Source organism: Balaenoptera ricei, chromosome 5, assembly GCF_028023285.1.
Source record: "Balaenoptera ricei isolate mBalRic1 chromosome 5, mBalRic1.hap2, whole genome shotgun sequence".
In the NCBI taxonomy this organism is placed as follows: domain Eukaryota; kingdom Metazoa; phylum Chordata; class Mammalia; order Artiodactyla; family Balaenopteridae; genus Balaenoptera; species Balaenoptera ricei.
In genome coordinates this window covers 69136277-69155303 of record NC_082643.1, presented here as the reverse complement: position 1 = coordinate 69155303, position 19027 = coordinate 69136277, and the positions used below count along the sequence as shown (strand labels likewise).

Sequence of the window (19027 nt, the reverse complement as noted above, 5' to 3'; positions counted from 1 at the left end):
AGCTTATTTTCTGATTAAATATTCCTCAATACACAGCTTGATTAAATTGATTGGAGAGGAACCCTTCTCCGTTCCCTATCACTGTCAGAATGTCTTCATATTCCTTATTAACACTTTATTTGGAAAGCTATTAAGTTTATTTCATCCAAAGGAAAAGATCTACCCTTAAAATGTTATTTTTGTAGATAAAGCTTATAATTTTATCATGTTTCTAGTGTTTTAATGGTGATAGAGAATTAAAACTTTTAAAAGTCTGTTGGGGAAGAGAGCTCTGCCAAACTTGTGTTTTACTATCCAGTGCAGTACCTACTTCGTTGCCCTAACTGAGCCGAGTCTTTGCCATTAGAGTTTTCCCCAGCTTCTTTGTGATTGGCCCATCGTTAAAACTCTTAACCACTGCACTGTGCTGTCTCTGTCTTGTTTTATATCCAAGTTGTGGCTAAACATACTGTTTTGTGACATAAAGAACAAGCTCAACTTATATCTGAGAAATGTACTGAATAATTATAATTGCAATTTTTTTTTTGGGTCAAGCAGTAGAACTATGAAAATTTAACAGATAAGTTTTCAGGTTTTGTCCTTCATTTTGTTTTGTCTGGAGATTGTGTTACAGAATACCACTATAGAGATTAAATTGGTTTATATAGAAACTGCTTGACAAAAAGTGAGGTTTAGAAGAGATTAGCAGAAACCCAGTGAAAAGAGCTTTGAACTATATCAACATCTGGACGGTTTTCCTAGAAATGCTACTAAGTAATTGTCAGTTGCCTTGTATTTCAATTTCTTTATCTATAAAATGAGGTTAATGGTTAATTCCCACTTTCAAACTCATAATTATTAAAAATATAAGGAACCAATTGCACCATGGTACTAGAAGTTTTATTTCATGGTTAATGGCCATACGCTTGAGTCTCTTGAAAATAAGTGTTTATTGTTATATGTCAATTTTGTTGTAACAGGGCAAATTCAAGTACTAACTGGCTTTAAAAAAGTAATTATTTTTTAATGCATCAAAATTAGGTCTGGAGCTCCTTAGTGTCAAATTGGAAGGCAGTCTTACATGAAAATAAACTTTTTTTAAAATTTTTAAATTTGTTTTTTATATAACAAAGGACATATATCCAATAAGACTGATAAAACAGAAAACTAGGAGGAAAGGTGTGTGTTAACTCAGTACTGGGTTAACGTCATCATACCGCGCATCTGAGTTCCTTGGGCACCAGGGGAAAGAGGAAACTGTGTGTGTTACATAGCCCTTGGCAATTCCTAGAATACTTTGAAGTTCAGTGTAGTTTTAGGATAAATAAAATTGATTAAGTATGATGCATATTTTAAAAATGTAAAAACTCAAATTATATCCCACCGTCAAATTGCAAATTTGGCATCATTAACAAATTGTGGAGGCAATTCCATTCTACTTCCAGTGTTGAGTGTACACGTTTTATGTTGGGCATTAGGAATAGCAGAATAGGACAGGCAGTTTTTACCATCTTTTTTCGTCTCTGGTGGAGACAGTAATTTCAGGAAACTATCAGATTAATCAGATAGATTAAAAATACTAGTATGCTCCGTCTGTACTTCAGTAAAGTAATACCAGTTGTGTACTTATTTTTGTTGTTTGTAGTGCTAATCCTCCATCGGGAATTGAAGATGAAACTCCTGAAAATGGCGTACCTAAACCGGTAACATAAGGCTTTGAGATCTGGTTACTTATCTGTTTAAAATCTTTATCAATAGCTTCCCGTTCACTTAGGAAGAAAACCAAAATTTAACATGACTGCCAGTATTTTGCATGATCGGGCCCCTTTTATATCTCCTGTGTCATCTGGTGCCGTCAAAAAAGTGTAACCATGAGAAGAAATAGTGGGAGGAGAGTTCAGATGAAATGGGGCATGTGCAAAGGCTTGATGTTTATTGCTACCAAGGAACCCAGTGGTCATAGGTCAGTTAGATAGATCATAGTGAACCTGGTTTTCAAAGCAAACATTGAGTCTTTCAACCCAAGTTTGTCAAGTTTTTTAGCAAAAATTACTTTTTATATAAGTGACAGTCTGACCTCATGCCTGTTAAAAGTGATGTTTTGGGGGGGGGTGAACAAATCATTGGTCCCATGAGAATTTTAACATTTTAATCCTGTAAAAAGAAGGAAATTGTTATTCTGCAAGCTTGAACTTGTATACAAAAAGTACTTAGCCTTGGTGATCTACTTTTTAAATTTACTATTATGTGACTAAGCACAGAACAGCCTTTTAGCGCCAAAATAAAGCCTTCATAAATGTCCCTACTTTTACTCATAGAAACAAAGTATTCCCTCAATCATTTGCATGCAGGGCCTTTTCTATGTGTACATGAATGTCAAGAATAAGTGAGCTACTTTTTAACTATTTGGTGCTTTTAACGATGACACTGTGACCCTTAAAATTAGTTGTTTTCCTCTTCATGTTCTTTTTGCTAAGAATTCCTCAAATATTTTTAAAAAATTTATTTTCTAGGTATTTTAGTACATTGCCTTAGATCCTTTTTGCAAGAGGAGCAGTTATAAATAGTAGGAAAAAATACATGTGGTGTTATTTACAAAAAGACAATGTTGAAAAAAGGTTTTACTTCACATTCTTATCCCTTTTTATCATGCAAAACATCAAAGCTGTAAATGAGTTGAAGTAGGTTGTAGCACTATAACTTTTTCCTCTAGAATTAGCTCAAAAAATGCAAAATGGTTACCTTTTCAGTTACTCATATCAGACGTTGAAATGGATTATTGAGTGTATTTTGTGGTTGTTTATGTTGATATAGAAAGTGACAGAGACTGAAGACGATAGTGATAGCGACAGTGATGATGATGAGGATGACGTTCATGTCACTATAGGAGACATTAAAACGGGCGCACCACAGTATGGGTAAGTTATTTTCAAGTAACAACTGTGTGCTTAAATCAAAGGTACTGTGTCTATATCAAACAATTAGTGGTTGATTCCAGTGTTTTTACATTTTTTCATCTTACCATGATATGAAAGAACTCGTTAAAATTTCACGTGATGAGTTGCTAAGACGTAGGTAAAATCTGTTGACACGAAAAAATATATTTGTAACTATCTTTGGTGATGGATGTTAACTAAACTTATTGTAATCATTTTGGCAGTTTATATATATATCTAATCATTATGTTGTTTACCTAAAATTAATACAGTGTTATATGTCAAGTATCAATATATCTCATGACTAAAAGGAATTTCACCATGAAAATATTTTTTTCTTAAACATAAAGTTAATTAGGTAAAGTTACGTGGAAGCAGCAGCAGTTTTTGATTCCTGATATTGAAATGTTTTTACAAATGAATTGAGTGATACAGATTATTTTTTTTAAAAAATTTATTTGTTTATTTGGCTGCGTTAGGTCTTAGTTGCGGCACGCGGGATCTTTTCATTGTGGCGCATGGGCTCTTCTTTGCAGCGCACGGGCTTCTCTAGTTTTGGAGCAAGGGCTTCTCTAGTTGCAGCGTGCGGGCTCAGTAGCGGTGCACGGGGCTTAGTTGCCCTGTGGCATGTGGGATCTTAGTTCCCCTACCAGGGATCCAACCTGCATCCCTTGCATTGGAAGGCGGATTCTTAACCGCTGGACCACCAGGGAAGTCCCCAGATTCTTTAATTAGAATTAGAAAACCTTAAATTGCTGTTTACATCTATATTGTTCTTACATTTTATTACTTATCCAGAGTTCAGTTTAGGTTTTTAATTTTTTTGTCCGATAAAAACAATATCAAAAGTATTTCTTTTTGCTTTTCATAGTGTATTTTTCAAGTGGTTAATTATCCTGTATGCTATTTATGCCAATAGATTGTCTCAAAGTTTATAGTCTGTACAGCTGGATCAAGTGAATGGACTGTCATTGACTCATTGAGCACATAAAGAATCTTACAGAAAGATTGGGAGGGAATAAAGTACAGATGGTGATTTTGTTATGGTGGTAGAATATGAGTTGATGTTTTCTCTATTCTTTTCAGATTGGATGTATGATGTGGTACTAGTGCGTTGGGAATATAAAGTAAATTTTTCCTTAATTGCACTATAGTTCATTAAGCAGCCTTATCTGAAATGAACCAATATATACATAAATCCTTTTGAATATTTTATTTCTAAAGTAGAGAAATTTTTTCAAAAGTTATTTCAAGAAGCTTAAAGGTAATTCAATTGTCATAATCAGTTTTGCATTATAATAATGACTGCTGATGTAATTTTAAGACCCTAGCAACTTTTTTAGGGAGCAGGTTTGAGAAGAGACTAAATTATTCAAGTTAGGATAACTCTTGATGTTCTCCTCATCCCCACTTACAGTAAATAATTAGTGTTGAGCTATGATATTATTAAGCCTTTATGCTAATAGGCCTTTATCCGCCTGCATTATGCAGAAGGAACACTTTAACATAATACTATAATAATCAATTGCATATTTAGTAAATACTTATATTTAATATAAAATTATTTGTATTTTGAAGTACAGAACAATTAAAGCAAATGGTGATTACTTTTTATTAATATGACCAATTTTGGGGTGGGACTTGCATGCAAATATTAAATACATATAGGCTCCCATAGTACTTTATCTGAACTTTTATTTCTTATAACAATTTCCAGTTTCATGGATTGAATTATGTTTGCACGTGTTTATTACCTTTAGATTCTAAATTCTTTGAGTGGTTTATGAATTTTCCTATTCCTTACATTGTCTTAAATATAGTAAGTATTTAGTAAGTGTTTATTCACTTAATTGACTGCGTGTTAACACAATTGTCTTTGAACTTTTTTTTCTCAACATTTGATTATGAAAATTTTCAAACACTCGAAGTTTAAGGAATTGATGTGAACACCCATTTATTTACTCATCACCTGGATTATACAATTTACATTTTGCTGTGTTTGCTTAATCACCTATCTATCTACCTACCTACCTACCTACCTACCTATCTATCTCCATGCCTCCACCCACTCATCAATCCATCTTTTTTATTTCGTATTTTTTAAATTTTTTATTTATTTATTTAGTTAGTTGTGCTGGGTCTTAGTTGCGGCTTGCCGGCTTCTTAGTTGCGGCACATGGGCTCCTTAGTTGTGGGATGCGAAGACTTAGTTGCGGCTTGCACGTGGGATCTAGTTCCCTGACCAGGGATCGAACCAGGGTCCCCTGCGTTGGGAGCGCAGAGTCTTAACCACTGTGCCACCAGAGAAGTCCCCTTATTTTGTATTTTTTATGCATTTCAAAGTAAGTTACAGATCTTTCTGAAGCGTATAAAGCTTGTTTAACCTTAATATCTCAAGATATATCCACTGAAAACTGAAAGAAAGCCAGGGAGAAAATAAAATTTGATGAATATTTACTTTGTGCACAGCATTTCAGAGGCAAATTTAAAGAGCAAATTGTTTTCAAGGAACAATACTAAATTGGTTTATTATAAGGTGTTAGAAGTTAAAGAATAGAATTTTTTTTAGGTGACATACTTTTGTTACAGAGCTTATTGTATCTGTAAGTAAGGTATGAGGAAAATCAAATCTTAGGGTAGGAATAATTTACCTTGCATAGAGGAGTGGTTTCTTAGCTGTATCTTTGAAATTCAGCCGCTCATTCATTAACACTTTTTAAAGGCAGTTTGTTTGGCACTCTAATAATTGATGATGGGAATATCAACTGTCCTTATTTATCAAAAGTAGTGAGGAAGATAGACATGTGAGCAGATACTTTCCTTGCAGTGTAAGTGCTTGAATAGAAACATGTACAGGGTGATTTGAAAGCTTTGAGAGGACAGTTGCTAAAAGTCTGCATGTGTTGAAGAGAAGATCCTAGAGGAGGTAATATATGAATTTGCTTGAATAATTCTCGAGACAGAAGGAAGAGGACTGATGATTTTGGCAGAGGAAACTACTTAGATGTAGTGGAAGCATGACTTAGACGAACCACAAGACTGGAGGATAAGGTAGATGAGAGAGGACGCTTGAAACCACAGAAGAGGGGAGTTAGGATGTTTTTGCTGTGTCATCATGGAGCCCTTAAAGGTTTTTAGGCAGGGCACACTGTTTGAAAATATAACTCTAGCAGTAGTAGTTGAGATGGACTAGATAGAACTTAGTTAATAGATTTGAAGTAATCATCCAGATGGGATGGTAGTCCAAACTAAACCAGCAGCAGTAATATAGGGATAGATGGAAGAATTCGATATATCTGAGTGAGTAATAAATGGAAATAACATGGGTAATGGGTTGGTTGTAGATGGAAAAGGAGACAAAGGATTCAGTGACTTGGAGCTTTCTAGAGTAGTTCAGTGTGTATATAGCAGTGTATTACCATATATGGGTCAGGTGGGAGGAGCAGGTTAAGATAAAATTTTTTGATACATTTATTTTTAAGTTTTTGTAGACATCCAAGTATATAGGATCTAGCCCCTAGAGAATCCTGAGACCTCATGGTGGGTGCTATTGAACGGTATCAGATTTACTTAAGTGCAATTTTCCAGACAGCTAAGGTTCTTTACACACAATGAATGTGAAGGCTTGGAGGCATTAAAAAAGAAAAGTAATGTTTTAAAGGGCAGAATGGGGAAGGAAGGAAAGTAGCTGGGTGGGAAGCAAAGAAGTTCATTTAATGAACTATGGTAAACCTTTTATAAATACTGTTTTGGTTTATCCTTTAGCAGTTCTGTAAGAGGACCATTTGGAGATAGTCCTTGGTTTTTGTATTTTGACTTTCAAACAGCTAGGACTTTTGTACATCATATATAGATATCTCAGAGTGCTTTGGCTGTGCTGAATTTAGCTTGTTGAAATGTAAGCATCATGGGGCAGGAACCATATTTGTCCAGCTCCTCATTTTCTCTCCTTGGCTTAGAACTATATGTGATGTATTGTTGGAGCTTAAGCATTTATTAGAGAATTAGTCAATGAGATGATTAAACCTTTCAAGTTGGTAATGATAGTACAACTTGACAATACCAATTTATTTTAGGCTCCTTCATACTTCTTGCATTTATAGTAGTGGATCTTTATACAATTATTTGAATATTTTATTGAATATGTCCTTATTTTTTTAAGCAGAATAACCTAGGTCTCATAAATTTAATACATTGGAGACAAAAGATGGAAATTGTTAGGCAGACCAGAAGCTGTGAGTTTTCACAAGTCCAGTTAGATGACTGGGAGGCAAGGAAGTGAAAACAAGGCATATAAACTATTCTTCCCTTCCCAGCCAAATTTCTCGAAAGTTTGTTAGCATGGGATATTGAGTTAATCGCAGGTACGTTTTTGAGATGGAAAATTAGTCAGACTTTTAAAAAATATTTGTTTTTATCTTTTATTAAGCAAGTGACAGACTTTTTAAATTAGTTTAAAACATTTTCTAAAATGTTTGAGTTAGTGTCAGTCTATCTAGTTAATATGTGGGTATATAATTTATGTGTACATATTGAATATATTGCTGCTTTTGTTTAAGCATCTCAGGATAATTTTTTTAATTTTGCTTTTAGGAGTTATGGTACAGCACCTGTAAATCTTAACATCAAGACAGGAGGAAGAGTTTATGGAACTACAGGTAAAATTTGTATTTGCAGTTACATCAATAGAAAATAGGGCATATATCTGAATAGGTCATGAATAGATTTTAATAGCTATTACAGCTCAATTAAAAAGAGCAGTTTTTGACCATATATCATAGAATGGGCACTTTTCTGTAAATGGCTAGATAATGAATAGTTTAGGCTGTGTGGGTCACATGGTTCCTGTCATGTGTGTGTGGGTTTTTTTTTGTTGTTGCCGTTGTTTTTTGGTTCTACAACCCTTTCTTACAGCTCACAGACTGTACAGAGACAATGATGTAAAACATGGAAGTTAACTTCTTGGTACAGGAATCCCTTATTATAAACAAAAAGTCTCTAATCTCTCTGTTTTATCTTATAGCTACACCATAAACTTTGACCTCACTTTTTATTTGTGGTAACCATTACTACTCTGTTTGGAATCTTGGCCATATTTAGTGCTGATAGTAGTAAAAAGGTGTCATTGTTTTCTGTTTGTCTGTGGTATCTCTCAGCTTCTTATTAATATAGTTCCTTCACCATTTTGTAATTTTCTAAAGTAGGAACGAAAGTCAAAGGAGTAGATCTTGATGCACCTGGAAGCATTAATGGAGTGCCACTTTTAGAGGTAGATTTGGATTCTTTTGAAGATAAACCATGGCGTAAACCTGGTAAGATTATTGTGGATTTTATCAGTTTCAGAAGATTTTTAGTCTAAACAATTATTAGAAAAGTTTTTTTTCAGCATCAATTTAGAATATTATTTTTTAAATGTAATTTTCATTATCTTAAGCACATGAGTAATAATGAACCTGTATTATTCAATCTTACAGGTGGCCTAGCATTGTATAAAAGTAGACTTGCATATTGTTTTATTATAATGCCAATTCTTTTTTTTTTAACATCTTTATTGGAGTATAATTGCTTTGCAATGGTGTGTTTCTGCTTTATAAGAAAGTGAATCAGTTATACATATACATATGTCCCCTTATCTCTTCCCTCTTGCATCTCCCTCCCTCTCACCCTCCCTATCCCACCCCTCTAGGTGGTCACAGAGCATGAGCTGATCTCCCTGTGCTATGCGGCTGCTTCCCACTAGCTAGCTATGTTACATTTGGTAGTGTATATGTGTCTGTGCCACTTTCTCACTTTGTCCCAGCTTACCCTATAATGCCATTTCTAAAGAGAGTAATTTTGATCAAAAATTTGTATAGTCCTGTTGCTTTATGGTAGTAATTGGGAGAATTGGTAAAATTAGAAGATGAGACTAATAAAACTCTAAATTTATTTTTACAGTTTATTATATTTTATGTGCTGCATAAAAATAGAATTGAAATATTTGTACGCTAAAAGTGTGTTTTATCTTTAGGTGCTGATCTTTCTGATTATTTTAATTATGGGTTTAATGAAGATACCTGGAAAGCTTACTGTGAAAAACAAAAGAGGATACGAATGGGACTGGAAGTTATACCAGTTACCTCTACTACAAATAAAATTACGGTAATTAGTAGATATTCCAAAATACCCCAGCCTTTTCTACCATCCCAGTTTTGCTCCCTAAATACATCAGTTTTTCCCTATAAAGGTGGTTAAATGCTATATGATAGTTTAAAAATTCCATTTTACCGTGTTTGTTTTTTTTCCCTTCCTTCCCTTTCAGAGTTTCATATTAATGATTATCTGATGTTTTTAGTTTCAATTCACAGTCTAGCCACAGCTGGTTTGTCTTTATGTGGCCTATCAATTAAAAATTATGTGGTATCTTAATGGGGAATATGTTATTTAACTTAGGCCGAAGACTGTACTATGGAAGTTACACCAGGTGCAGAGATCCAAGATGGCAGATTCAATCTTTTTAAGGTGAATTTTAGTAAATTATCCTTGGTTGCTCTCATTTTTTGTTCTTGAGTCTGCTCCCATACCACTACTCGAGGGACAAGATTAAAGTGGAAATAGCTACCTTTTTTCCAAACCTTCAGCTTCCTGGTGACTTACAAATTTGCTGATTGTTGTTTTATCTCCACTTTTGCAAGCATGTGAATTATAGCCTATTATACTAACAAATGCAAAGTAAAACTATTCTTGCTATATGTTGTGATTTTATTTTGAGTCAAGTGTGTGTTTGCTTGTAGGATATAAAAGTTCATGCCAACAGGCTAAGCACTCATTGTAGATTCCGCTATAATCTTTATCAGAATTGGAGACTTATTTGTCCTAATTTTCTGTGAAAAAATGGTAAGGTAGATGACATACTTCTTATTATCTGTATGAGACTGAAATCTTTGGTGTAATGTCTTCTGCAGTTTAAGATGTCTCAAGAATCTTAGGTGTTCTTTGACAGTCGCCAAGAAAGACTCAACAAAATTAGGATAAAGTCATTGATTTTTTTAAATTAATATTAAAAGGAGTAGGTTTAATGAGGGACTTGCAGGTTGATACCACTTGGGTATCAAGTCTGACTTCTGGCTTCTCCATTCCATAGGATCAGTCCCAAGAATAATAGTATATTTTCATACTTGTGTGATACACAGCAACCTACAAACTTTTTTCAAAATCTGATTGTAAACTCTTCTTCCTTTACCTTAATTCTTAATTCTTGATTCTTGTGTTGAGTGACACTGGGATGAAGACTGGGAGTGACTTTTAGATTGGGTTATACACCCAGGGAACTTTTGTGGGCAGGAACTTCTCTGTGTCCCGTTTGGGGCTACAGCCCTGTCCACCAAAATACTGCCTTATGCAATGCATGTGCTATATCCGCAGATGTAGCCGCTCTGCTGGACACAGTTCTGTATAGAGAATTTAATTTTAATTTACATCCTACTTTGGGTAAGTATTTGGTTCTTGTTCTGCTGTAAATATTTTGAAAGTGTGTGATGATGTCTATCTTATTTTAAATGGTCATCAAGTTCTTTTTGGTGGTATCTACTTATTGAGACATGGAATATATTGTTTTTCATGATTACAATGAATAATTAGAAAAGTTATCTTGATGAGGAAATAGTTTGTTTGCAATGGTGCTTTTAATTTTCTTCCAACAGAAATGAGAACTGCCTTTTTAAACTGCCAGCTCCTCTATACTTTGTCTTTTTGCAGTAAACTTCTAAAACTAAAGGATAAAAAGAAACTCCTAGAGTCTGGTCTCTTATTGAAGGTAGCCATTGTTTATAAGTTATATACATACAGTCTACTGAAAAATTATTTTGAAGCTTCTTTTTATCATGTGACAGGAGGTCATTGTTCCATTCTGATTTATTTAATTCTGAATGAATAAGGACTTGAATTTGACAGGTATAGTCAAATTATTTAAGAAATCAGCTTTATTGGATCAGAGAGTTCTTTCTGGAGAAGAACAGACGACATGGCTTTGTAGAGTGTGGTTTAATTTTAGAAAGCCTAGAAACCAGAAAGATGAATTGGAGGAATTACTGCCTGTTAGTGATCAGGAGAGTGACTTGTAGTAACAGTATTCTGGCAGCAGTGTATGGTATGGTTGGATAAAGTCCAAGCTCTTGTCCACTTATCTACCATTTGAACTATAATCAGTAGGATTGGTGAGAAAGAGATAGAAGGAAAAAAGCTTGTCCAGCTTTCTTGATGTATCTGAGTACCTTCAGTGTGCCCAGCACTGTGCTAGATGCTACAGTAAAAGAGGGTCTTTGTATTCAAGGAGCTCATGATCTGAGTGATGTGTACATGTGAACTGATAACAATGATGCATTGTGACAAGTGTTATGTTGGTGTATTGACGAAATGCAGTAGGGAGTTCAGAGGAGAGAGTGGGTTATCCTGCATTGCAGAGTCTAGAAGGATTCAAATGGGATGTGATAAGTGAAAAATGAGTGAGTTTTCATTAGTAGGCGACAGGGGAGTATAGAACATTGTAGGCAGAGAGAGCAATGTGAACAAAACCAGATAGCATTCAAGGAGAGTTGGGGTAGATGACAGAGGAGAGAAGCCTGGAAATGGTAGAAATGATGAGAAAGATCTTAATCTAAAACTAGCTTGCAGACATATATATGGGCAGTAGGAAGCCATCTCAAAGTTCTTGGGTAGGATAATAGTATGAGCAAATCTGGTTTTGAGAAGAGAACTGGTACCAGGGTAAGCTATAGAATGTAAGAGGGAAAAAGGGAGACAGAGACTAGATAGGGAGCTGCTGGAGTACTATAGGTACGAAATGAAGAAAGACCCAGACTGATACTGGTGGATGGACAAAGGAACAAATTTAAGAATCAAAATTTAAGTTATTTTCATATCTACTACAAAGATATTTTTTCATCCTTAGTCAAGTGAGAGACAGGCAACTCATCAGCATCTTTAAAATAATTTTTTTATTTTTACTTTTTATTAAGTAAATTTTCAAACATTCTAACAAGTAGATAGAACAGTACAAGTGAACTGCCATGTGTTTATTATGGCAGTGTCTCAAGTGATTTATCAACATTTTAACATTCTTAAAGTCTTTTTATATACTTCAATATAAAAGATTTTTTATATATTTTTTAGCAAAATGAAAGATGAAATTTAATAAGTATAAAAATAAAATCACTCAGTTGGGTACAAAAGCAGTTGTATAATTACACAATTTGGGGTGAGGGCAAGAGAGGAGTGACTAGTGAGAATGGGTGCACACCTGCATAGATGTGTTTTTTTCCTCTGTGGAAGCATGTATGAGTTTTGTCACCAGTGTTGTGAACTTCATAAGCATGTGTCTTGGTCTGTTATCAGCCATTGTACCAAGCTTTCATTTGTACCTTCTTAATCTGGAAGTACATATCCTTCACTTCTGGGATATTTTCTTATGTTATTATTATTTTTTTTACTTTTTCTCTGCTTTCATCTGCCTTTTGGACCTCTTATTCAAAAATTGGACCTCCTTATGCTGGTTCCTTTAATTTTCTTAGTTTTTCTCTTTTCCTTTCTCTTTGTTTTCCATTACCTGGGAGATTTCTTCAGCCTTAGAATGCTTCTGTTCACTTTTTCATTTCTGCTATTGTATTTTTGAATATCCAAGAAGATTTTCTTTCAGTATTTAACTTAAGCCTATTTGTATTCATGCATGCAGTGATGCAGTATTTTTTCCTCCCTCTATCTTTCAAAAGATCTTAATGTTAATGATAGATTGTTTCTGTTAAGTTTTCTTTTTGTGCATGGTCTGTTTTCTACAAGTTCATCTTTTAAGTTTGTTGTTTTTGGCTTCTGACTTTGACTTTTCTCAAGTATTTGTTGATCCTTGCCCATTATTAACTCACGAGAGAAGGGGCCACTGAAAAGGTGATTGGAAGCTCTGTGCATGTGGGTAGAACTTGTTGATTGTAGGCTTTACTGTAGGGCTAAGTTTTTCTCACAGTCTCTGATGTCAGTATCTTTATCTTTGTTTTTTATCTTTTTGTTTTTTCTTTTTGTGATAATCTGAGTTTTCAGAGAAGACATTCTAGTATCCTGCCTAGAGGGTTTATATTTATACTTGGCTGCTTGAAATGTTTTGGGAGCTAGAGTTGTCAATTCCTGAATCTTTGCGGGTCTTGCTGTGAAAATCAATATGTCTTTGCTTTCTCATTGCTGACTTAGGATTCAGATTCTTTGGTCTGCTCAGTTACTATTTTTTCATCTGCTTTCAAAGTCCTAACTTTTGTTGCCTTCCCAGTCTTTTTGTTCTTGTGGGTTGAAACAAAATTGTAATAAATAATTTATGTGATTTTCTATTTTTTCTTTTTTCATCTTAACATGTAAATGTTTTCCTAGGTTATTAAAGTTTTTTGATAAATAACACTTTATAAATAGTTGCATAATCCATTATTTGGGTGTTTCACAATAATTTCTTTTTAGATATTATTTTGTAGTATTAAACTTTTATAAATAATGCTATGAAGGGCAGTTGAAGGAAATTTTACAAAATAATTAAGTTTCAACATAATTTGAGTAAAAATCTGATAATTTGTTTTTATAAAATCAGTCATAATGTCTTACAGTCATTTCTTAAAATATCAGATCATGTGGAAAAAATAATCTCATTATGTTGTGATTAAACAAATTTTGAGTCTATGTAATGCTGAGTGCAACATCTGAAGACAAAGTGATAATGATAATGCAGGTTGATTAGGAGGGTTGCTAAAATGGTGAAGACTTTCAGAATTGTTTACTACAATGAGTATATTATGAAGAAATTAACAAGAAAAGAAAACTAAGTTAGGAAACACAAGCAATTTTTACATGTTTGAAAATGTACCGTGTCTTCCTGATACCTTTTCTCACTTTTTCCCCTATTGTAAATACTCTTTAATTTATAATCTCTTGCCCCTCTTTCTACTTCTTTCCAACCCTTCTCCCTTCCTTCTTCCCAATTTTTATTATTTATTTGTTTACTTACGTGTTTTTTTTAAGATTTAACATATTATTTTATCTTTATTACTTTCTTTAAATTGCCTTTCCAGAGATATTAATGTTTATGTAGTTTTTGGCAGAATAACATTAATACCCCATGTTTATAAAGTGGTTTCCCATTATCTCCCCTGATCATCAGAAGAGCTTGGTGAAATAGACTGAGTAGTTGTTACTGGTATTTGATAATAGGGATAGAAGGATTAAAGACTTTCTCAAAGCCTCAAGAGCAGAGACTAGAATCCAGGCCTTCTGGTGCCCAGTAGAGCTCCCTTTCTGTGAGACCAGATTTGCTGCTCTGCTTCAGTATTAGGGTTCCAGTTGCTCTCCAGATCCCAACTTTTAATTGAGCATTGTCTATGCCAGGAAGTGTCTTAGGTTTGGGTGGAGAGGGGAGGTAAGCATTATAGACATAGACTTGGTGGTCTTAAGAGTTTATCTGACTTAATGGGAAAGATAGGTAGTAATTAGATAATCATGCCAAAAATTATATAAACTCCATGTTCTATGAAAGACTTTAAAGAAGTGACATTTAAAGCTAAATCCCAAAGCCAATCAAATAGCAAATATATTTGAGCACTCATTACATGCCAGGCAATGTATTTAGGCACTTAGGATACAGATTTGAACTGGACGCCATCCATGTCTTCAGAGATCCTATGTTATAGTGGCAGCAGGCAGACAATAAACATAAAATAAGTAAGAGGACTTAAGGTAATGTGAGAAATTCTATGAAGAAAATGCAAAATGATATGATAGAGATTGGGATTGGCCACTTCAAGGAGACATTTGAACAATACTTGAGCCATGATGATCTTTTAAAGCAGAATGAACATCTAGTGCAAAAGCCCTCATAAAGGAGGAACTTACCTGTTAAAAAGAACAAGAGGAAAGGCTATTGTGACTGGACATAGTTAAGGTAAGTTGGGGAGGAATAGAGGAAAACAAAGTTGGAGAGGTAGGCAGGGCCTATACCATAAATCCTTGTAGGCCATGATAAGTTTAGGTTTTATTCTGTTTGCATCGGAAAGCTATTGGAGAATTTTGAGCAGGGGAGAGACGTGAGCTGATTTACATTTTTAATAAGATTGCTTTGGCTGTGTACAGAGGATGGATTTTAGAGAGGTAAGATCAAAGCAGAGAGACAGTATAGTAGAACAGATGAGTTGTGGTGGTGGGTTTGACCTGAGTTTTAGGAGTGGACAGAATGATAAGTGGTTGAATTTGGTATATATTGTCAAGGTAAAGTTGACATTGGTTGTTCATATGTATTGGATCATTGCTAGGTGTTTTTTGTTTTTGTTTTTATTTTCTTGAGCAACTTGGTGCCATTTACTCATAGGAAGAAGACTTGGAGAGGATCAGATTGGGGGATAGCGGGAAGTCAGTAGCTTTATTTTGGCCATGTAAGTTTGAGATGCTTAGAAGACATGTGAGAAGCTGGGTATAAATTATTGGAGCTCAGGGGAACAGTTGAGACCATAGTGTCAACTCTGAGTATTCCTTACATCCCCAGGAAGAATAGTGCATTTCTTCTTCTGTGTTCTCATAGTATGTTTTATCCCAGGGATATTTTTTTCATAACAGTTGTTGTGTTGCTTTGGTGGTTTGTGTCTGTCTTTTCCCACAGTCTGGAATTTTGTTGTATTTCTCTCTGTGGTCTCAGTTTCCAGTACATAATAGATATTCAGTAAATGTTTGATGAATAAATCATGTTTATTTCCCGTCACCACATTCGGTCAGTTTTACCTGTCAAATGTCTAACAAATCTATTTCTTTCTTTCTATCCTCATTGTCTTAGTGCTGATCCTCATCATCTCTCATATAATTAGTATTAACATTAATATTTTATTTGAAAATGAGTTCCACATAATGTTTATTTGAGAGGTAGATGGTTTCTGGAATTGAATCAGTGGTTTGAATGTATCAGAGTCAAGGTGTCTGAATTCTCTTGGCCTTTGCCTCATAAGGAAGGAGAGTGATGCTGAATTTAGACTGAACAGGGGCAGTAGAATTTAAATAGGGCCTAAGATTTAGTGATGTTATTTAAGTATAGGGCAACTTGAACTTTATTTAAATTTAATAAATTAATGACGATTTTTAAGATAGGAAGGTGAGTATAAAAGCAAAAGAGCATAAAGAAGATTTTCACCAGTCTAAAGGAATATGACTGGACCATACTTCAAAGGATCTGGCAGGAGCACAAAGGATGGGCAAATATGGGAGAAATTATGAAGTAAGTGGATAACTGGCTTGAAAGTGAACATAAAGAGTGAGAAGAGGGATTAAGGAGACAGATGACTGACTTCAGGCTTCTGGGTATACTGAATTCTTCAAGGCCTTTCTTGAACTCTGAAACATGGAGTCTTAACTGAGTATCTTGGACTTATTTATAGTGGTCTGAGAGAATTTATGAAAGTCCTTAAGAGTTATAGTTTATTGGACTTTTAAGTGACATTAATTTGAACTTTTTACTAGTTGGGAACATTTTGGTCCCATAATCCATCTTTGGTGCCTTTCACCTAATGCTGTTCTAAAATAAGTTTAATTTTATTATATACTGGGCAACGAAGCATTCTTCATATTTAATTTCAAATCAAATGTTATGAATTTATTTTAACATCTTTACTGTATTAGGTTTGAGTGTTCCGTTGAATTAAACAAGCTAATAACCCTTTTTTTTAAGGTACAGCAGGGAAGAACTGGAAATTCAGAGAAGGAAACAGTGCTTCCATCTACAAAAGCTGAGTTTACTTCTCCTCCTTCTTTGTTCAAGACTGGACTCCCACCAAGCAGGTTAGTGAGATATTGATGATTCAGTTTATTGAAGGCATTGGTATCTTCACCTTTAGTGCTATATGAAGTATAAAAACTCTGAATGATATACCAAAAAACTGGAACATTCTACTTGGTTTTAGTACAAAATGGATTCTTTGTGAAAAACTCTTTTGGGTGCTATTTCATCTAAAAAAATCTAGGTAAGCAAGAAATGAATAATGGAATATAGTTACATGTATATGTAAAGAAACAACAATCTCACATTCAGGACAGGTGGTGACAACAATGGTCGCGCTGTTTTCTGTGCTTATTATTCTTACATAAAGAATAATTGAACTTCCTAAGTCAAGATATACTGGCCTAAAGATGTTTCACTGATTTTAGTAAAAGGTTGTAGAAATTTCAGCCTGAGAAATTTTTCAAATTAAAATCATTTTCTTTTCTTTCTTTGGTTTGTTGTGATAATACCTAACTTTGAGTTCTACACGGTACCAACTGTAAGAGGCAAAGATGTTGGCAAATGTCCTTTTAACTTAAACATCACAAGTGATTAGCCCATTACCAGGAAAATGGTAAAGGATAAGCCAAGACTAGGGAAGTTTTATGTCAGCAGTTTAATCTTGGGTTAAAGATGACTTAAACCAGTTATTTCTGTGAGCCTGAAACAAGTCAGTAACTCAACTATTACTAGTTCTCAGCCAGATCATTTACCTTTTGTGTTACTTACTTAAATTTATTTTATGTAGTTTCCTGGTTTTGTCATTCTGATATTTCATACTATATGAATGCAGAAAGAAAACTTGTAATTTAGCCCTAAAATAAAGAGTTTTGAAACTTTCAGCCAAAATTCAATATCATAAAGCCATCTCAGATTTTGACTGTCTCTTCCTAACAATTTCTAGTCATGCATATATACACTACCAAATGTAAAATAGATAGCGAGCGGAAAGCAGCTGCATAGCACAGGGAGATCAGCTCGGTGCATTGTGACCACCTAGAGGGATGGGATAGGGAGGGTGGAAGGGAGACGTAAGAGGGAGGGGATATGGGGATATATGAATACATATAGCTGATTCACTTTGTTATACAGCAGAAACTATAATACAACATTGTAAAGCAATTATACTCCAATAAAGATATTAAAAAAAAAACATAAGGGGAAAAATGACTAAATCACAAAAACAAAAAACAAAAAAACAATTACTAGTCATGGACTTTTCCAAATAAGGTTTTTTAAACCAAATGCAGTCTCATAAAAGTGTTTGTCTAAGAAGTTATGATAGCTGAGGAATATTGATTCTTTTAATATGTAGTATTCTTTTTTTTTTTTTTCTTCTTCATATTTTAAAAGAGGCCAACCTTCATTCATTGAGTTTATGGTGTTCTGCATTGTAGAATGATATTAAGAGCTTGGACTCTAGAGCCAGACTTCTGGCTCAAATTCTGGCTCTATTACTTACTAGCTGTGAATTACACTAGCTGTGTATTACTAGCTAGTGTGTATTGGGCACATCGCCCAATCTTCTTGTTCTTTCATTTCTTGATCTATAAAATACAGTAATAATACTACATAATACTCTCACTGAATAGTTATGTATATTAAATGGATTAATTTATGTAAGGTGTTTAGCACAGTGGTACATACATAATAAATATTCTATGGATGTTTGTTATTATCATAATTAAACTAATTGAACTTTTAAAAATCAATAGCAGTTTTTCTGTGTTTTGCCCACTTCCACCCCCCTCCCCTCTTTTTTAAAAATTTGGGCCAGATTATATAGGACATTGTGCCATTATAAGGGTTTTGGCTTTCCCTGTAAGTGAAATATATGGGGAGTCACCATCAGATTTTGAGCAGAGGAATGAAATAATCTGATTTAGGTTTTTAAAGTCTTTAAAGTTAAATTAAATTTAACTGCTTTATTAAGCTCAGACTACAGAGGAATTAAGGGCAGTAATGGGGAGGCCAGTTAGGAGGCTGTAACAGTTATCTAGACAAGAAATAATGGTAACTTAGACCACGGTGGTAGTGGTGCAGATGGTGAGACACAGTCAGATACTGGATACATTTCAAAAGACATAAAAGATCTTTTATATCTGAGGCGGAAAAGACTATAGGAGGAATGCTTTTTGGAGGGAGGAGACCAAAAGTTCAGTTTAGAATCTGATAAAATTGAGGTGCCTACTAGTTATACAAGTGGAATATTTGCATGGGAAGTGGATAAGTAGATCTGGAGTAAGGGGAAAGGTATGGACTGGAGGTACAAATCTGGGAGTGATCAGTGTTTAAATAGTACTTAAATGAA

General features: G+C 34.3%; 1 protein-coding gene across 30 annotated transcripts in view; it reads left to right on the top strand.

Moving 5' to 3' along the window:
- FIP1L1 (factor interacting with PAPOLA and CPSF1) overlaps positions 1-19027 on the top strand; it is a 68376-nt gene that overhangs the window by 3906 nt on the left and 45443 nt on the right. For 11 of the 30 annotated variants that reach the window (XM_059923021.1, XM_059923020.1, XM_059923018.1 and 8 more), the window contains 7 exons: positions 1625-1682; positions 2794-2897; positions 7509-7573; positions 8120-8227; positions 8926-9056; positions 9348-9416; positions 16627-16736. In XM_059923021.1, coding sequence (XP_059779004.1) covers positions 1625-1682; positions 2794-2897; positions 7509-7573; positions 8120-8227; positions 8926-9056; positions 9348-9416; positions 16627-16736 — 645 coding nt within the window. Of the gene's footprint in view, positions 1-1624; positions 1683-2793; positions 2898-7508; positions 7574-8116; positions 8228-8925; positions 9057-9347; positions 9417-16626; positions 16737-19027 lie in introns of all 30 variants that reach the window. The other 19 variants (XM_059923017.1, XM_059923008.1, XM_059923005.1 and 16 more) reach the window with 4 other exon arrangements.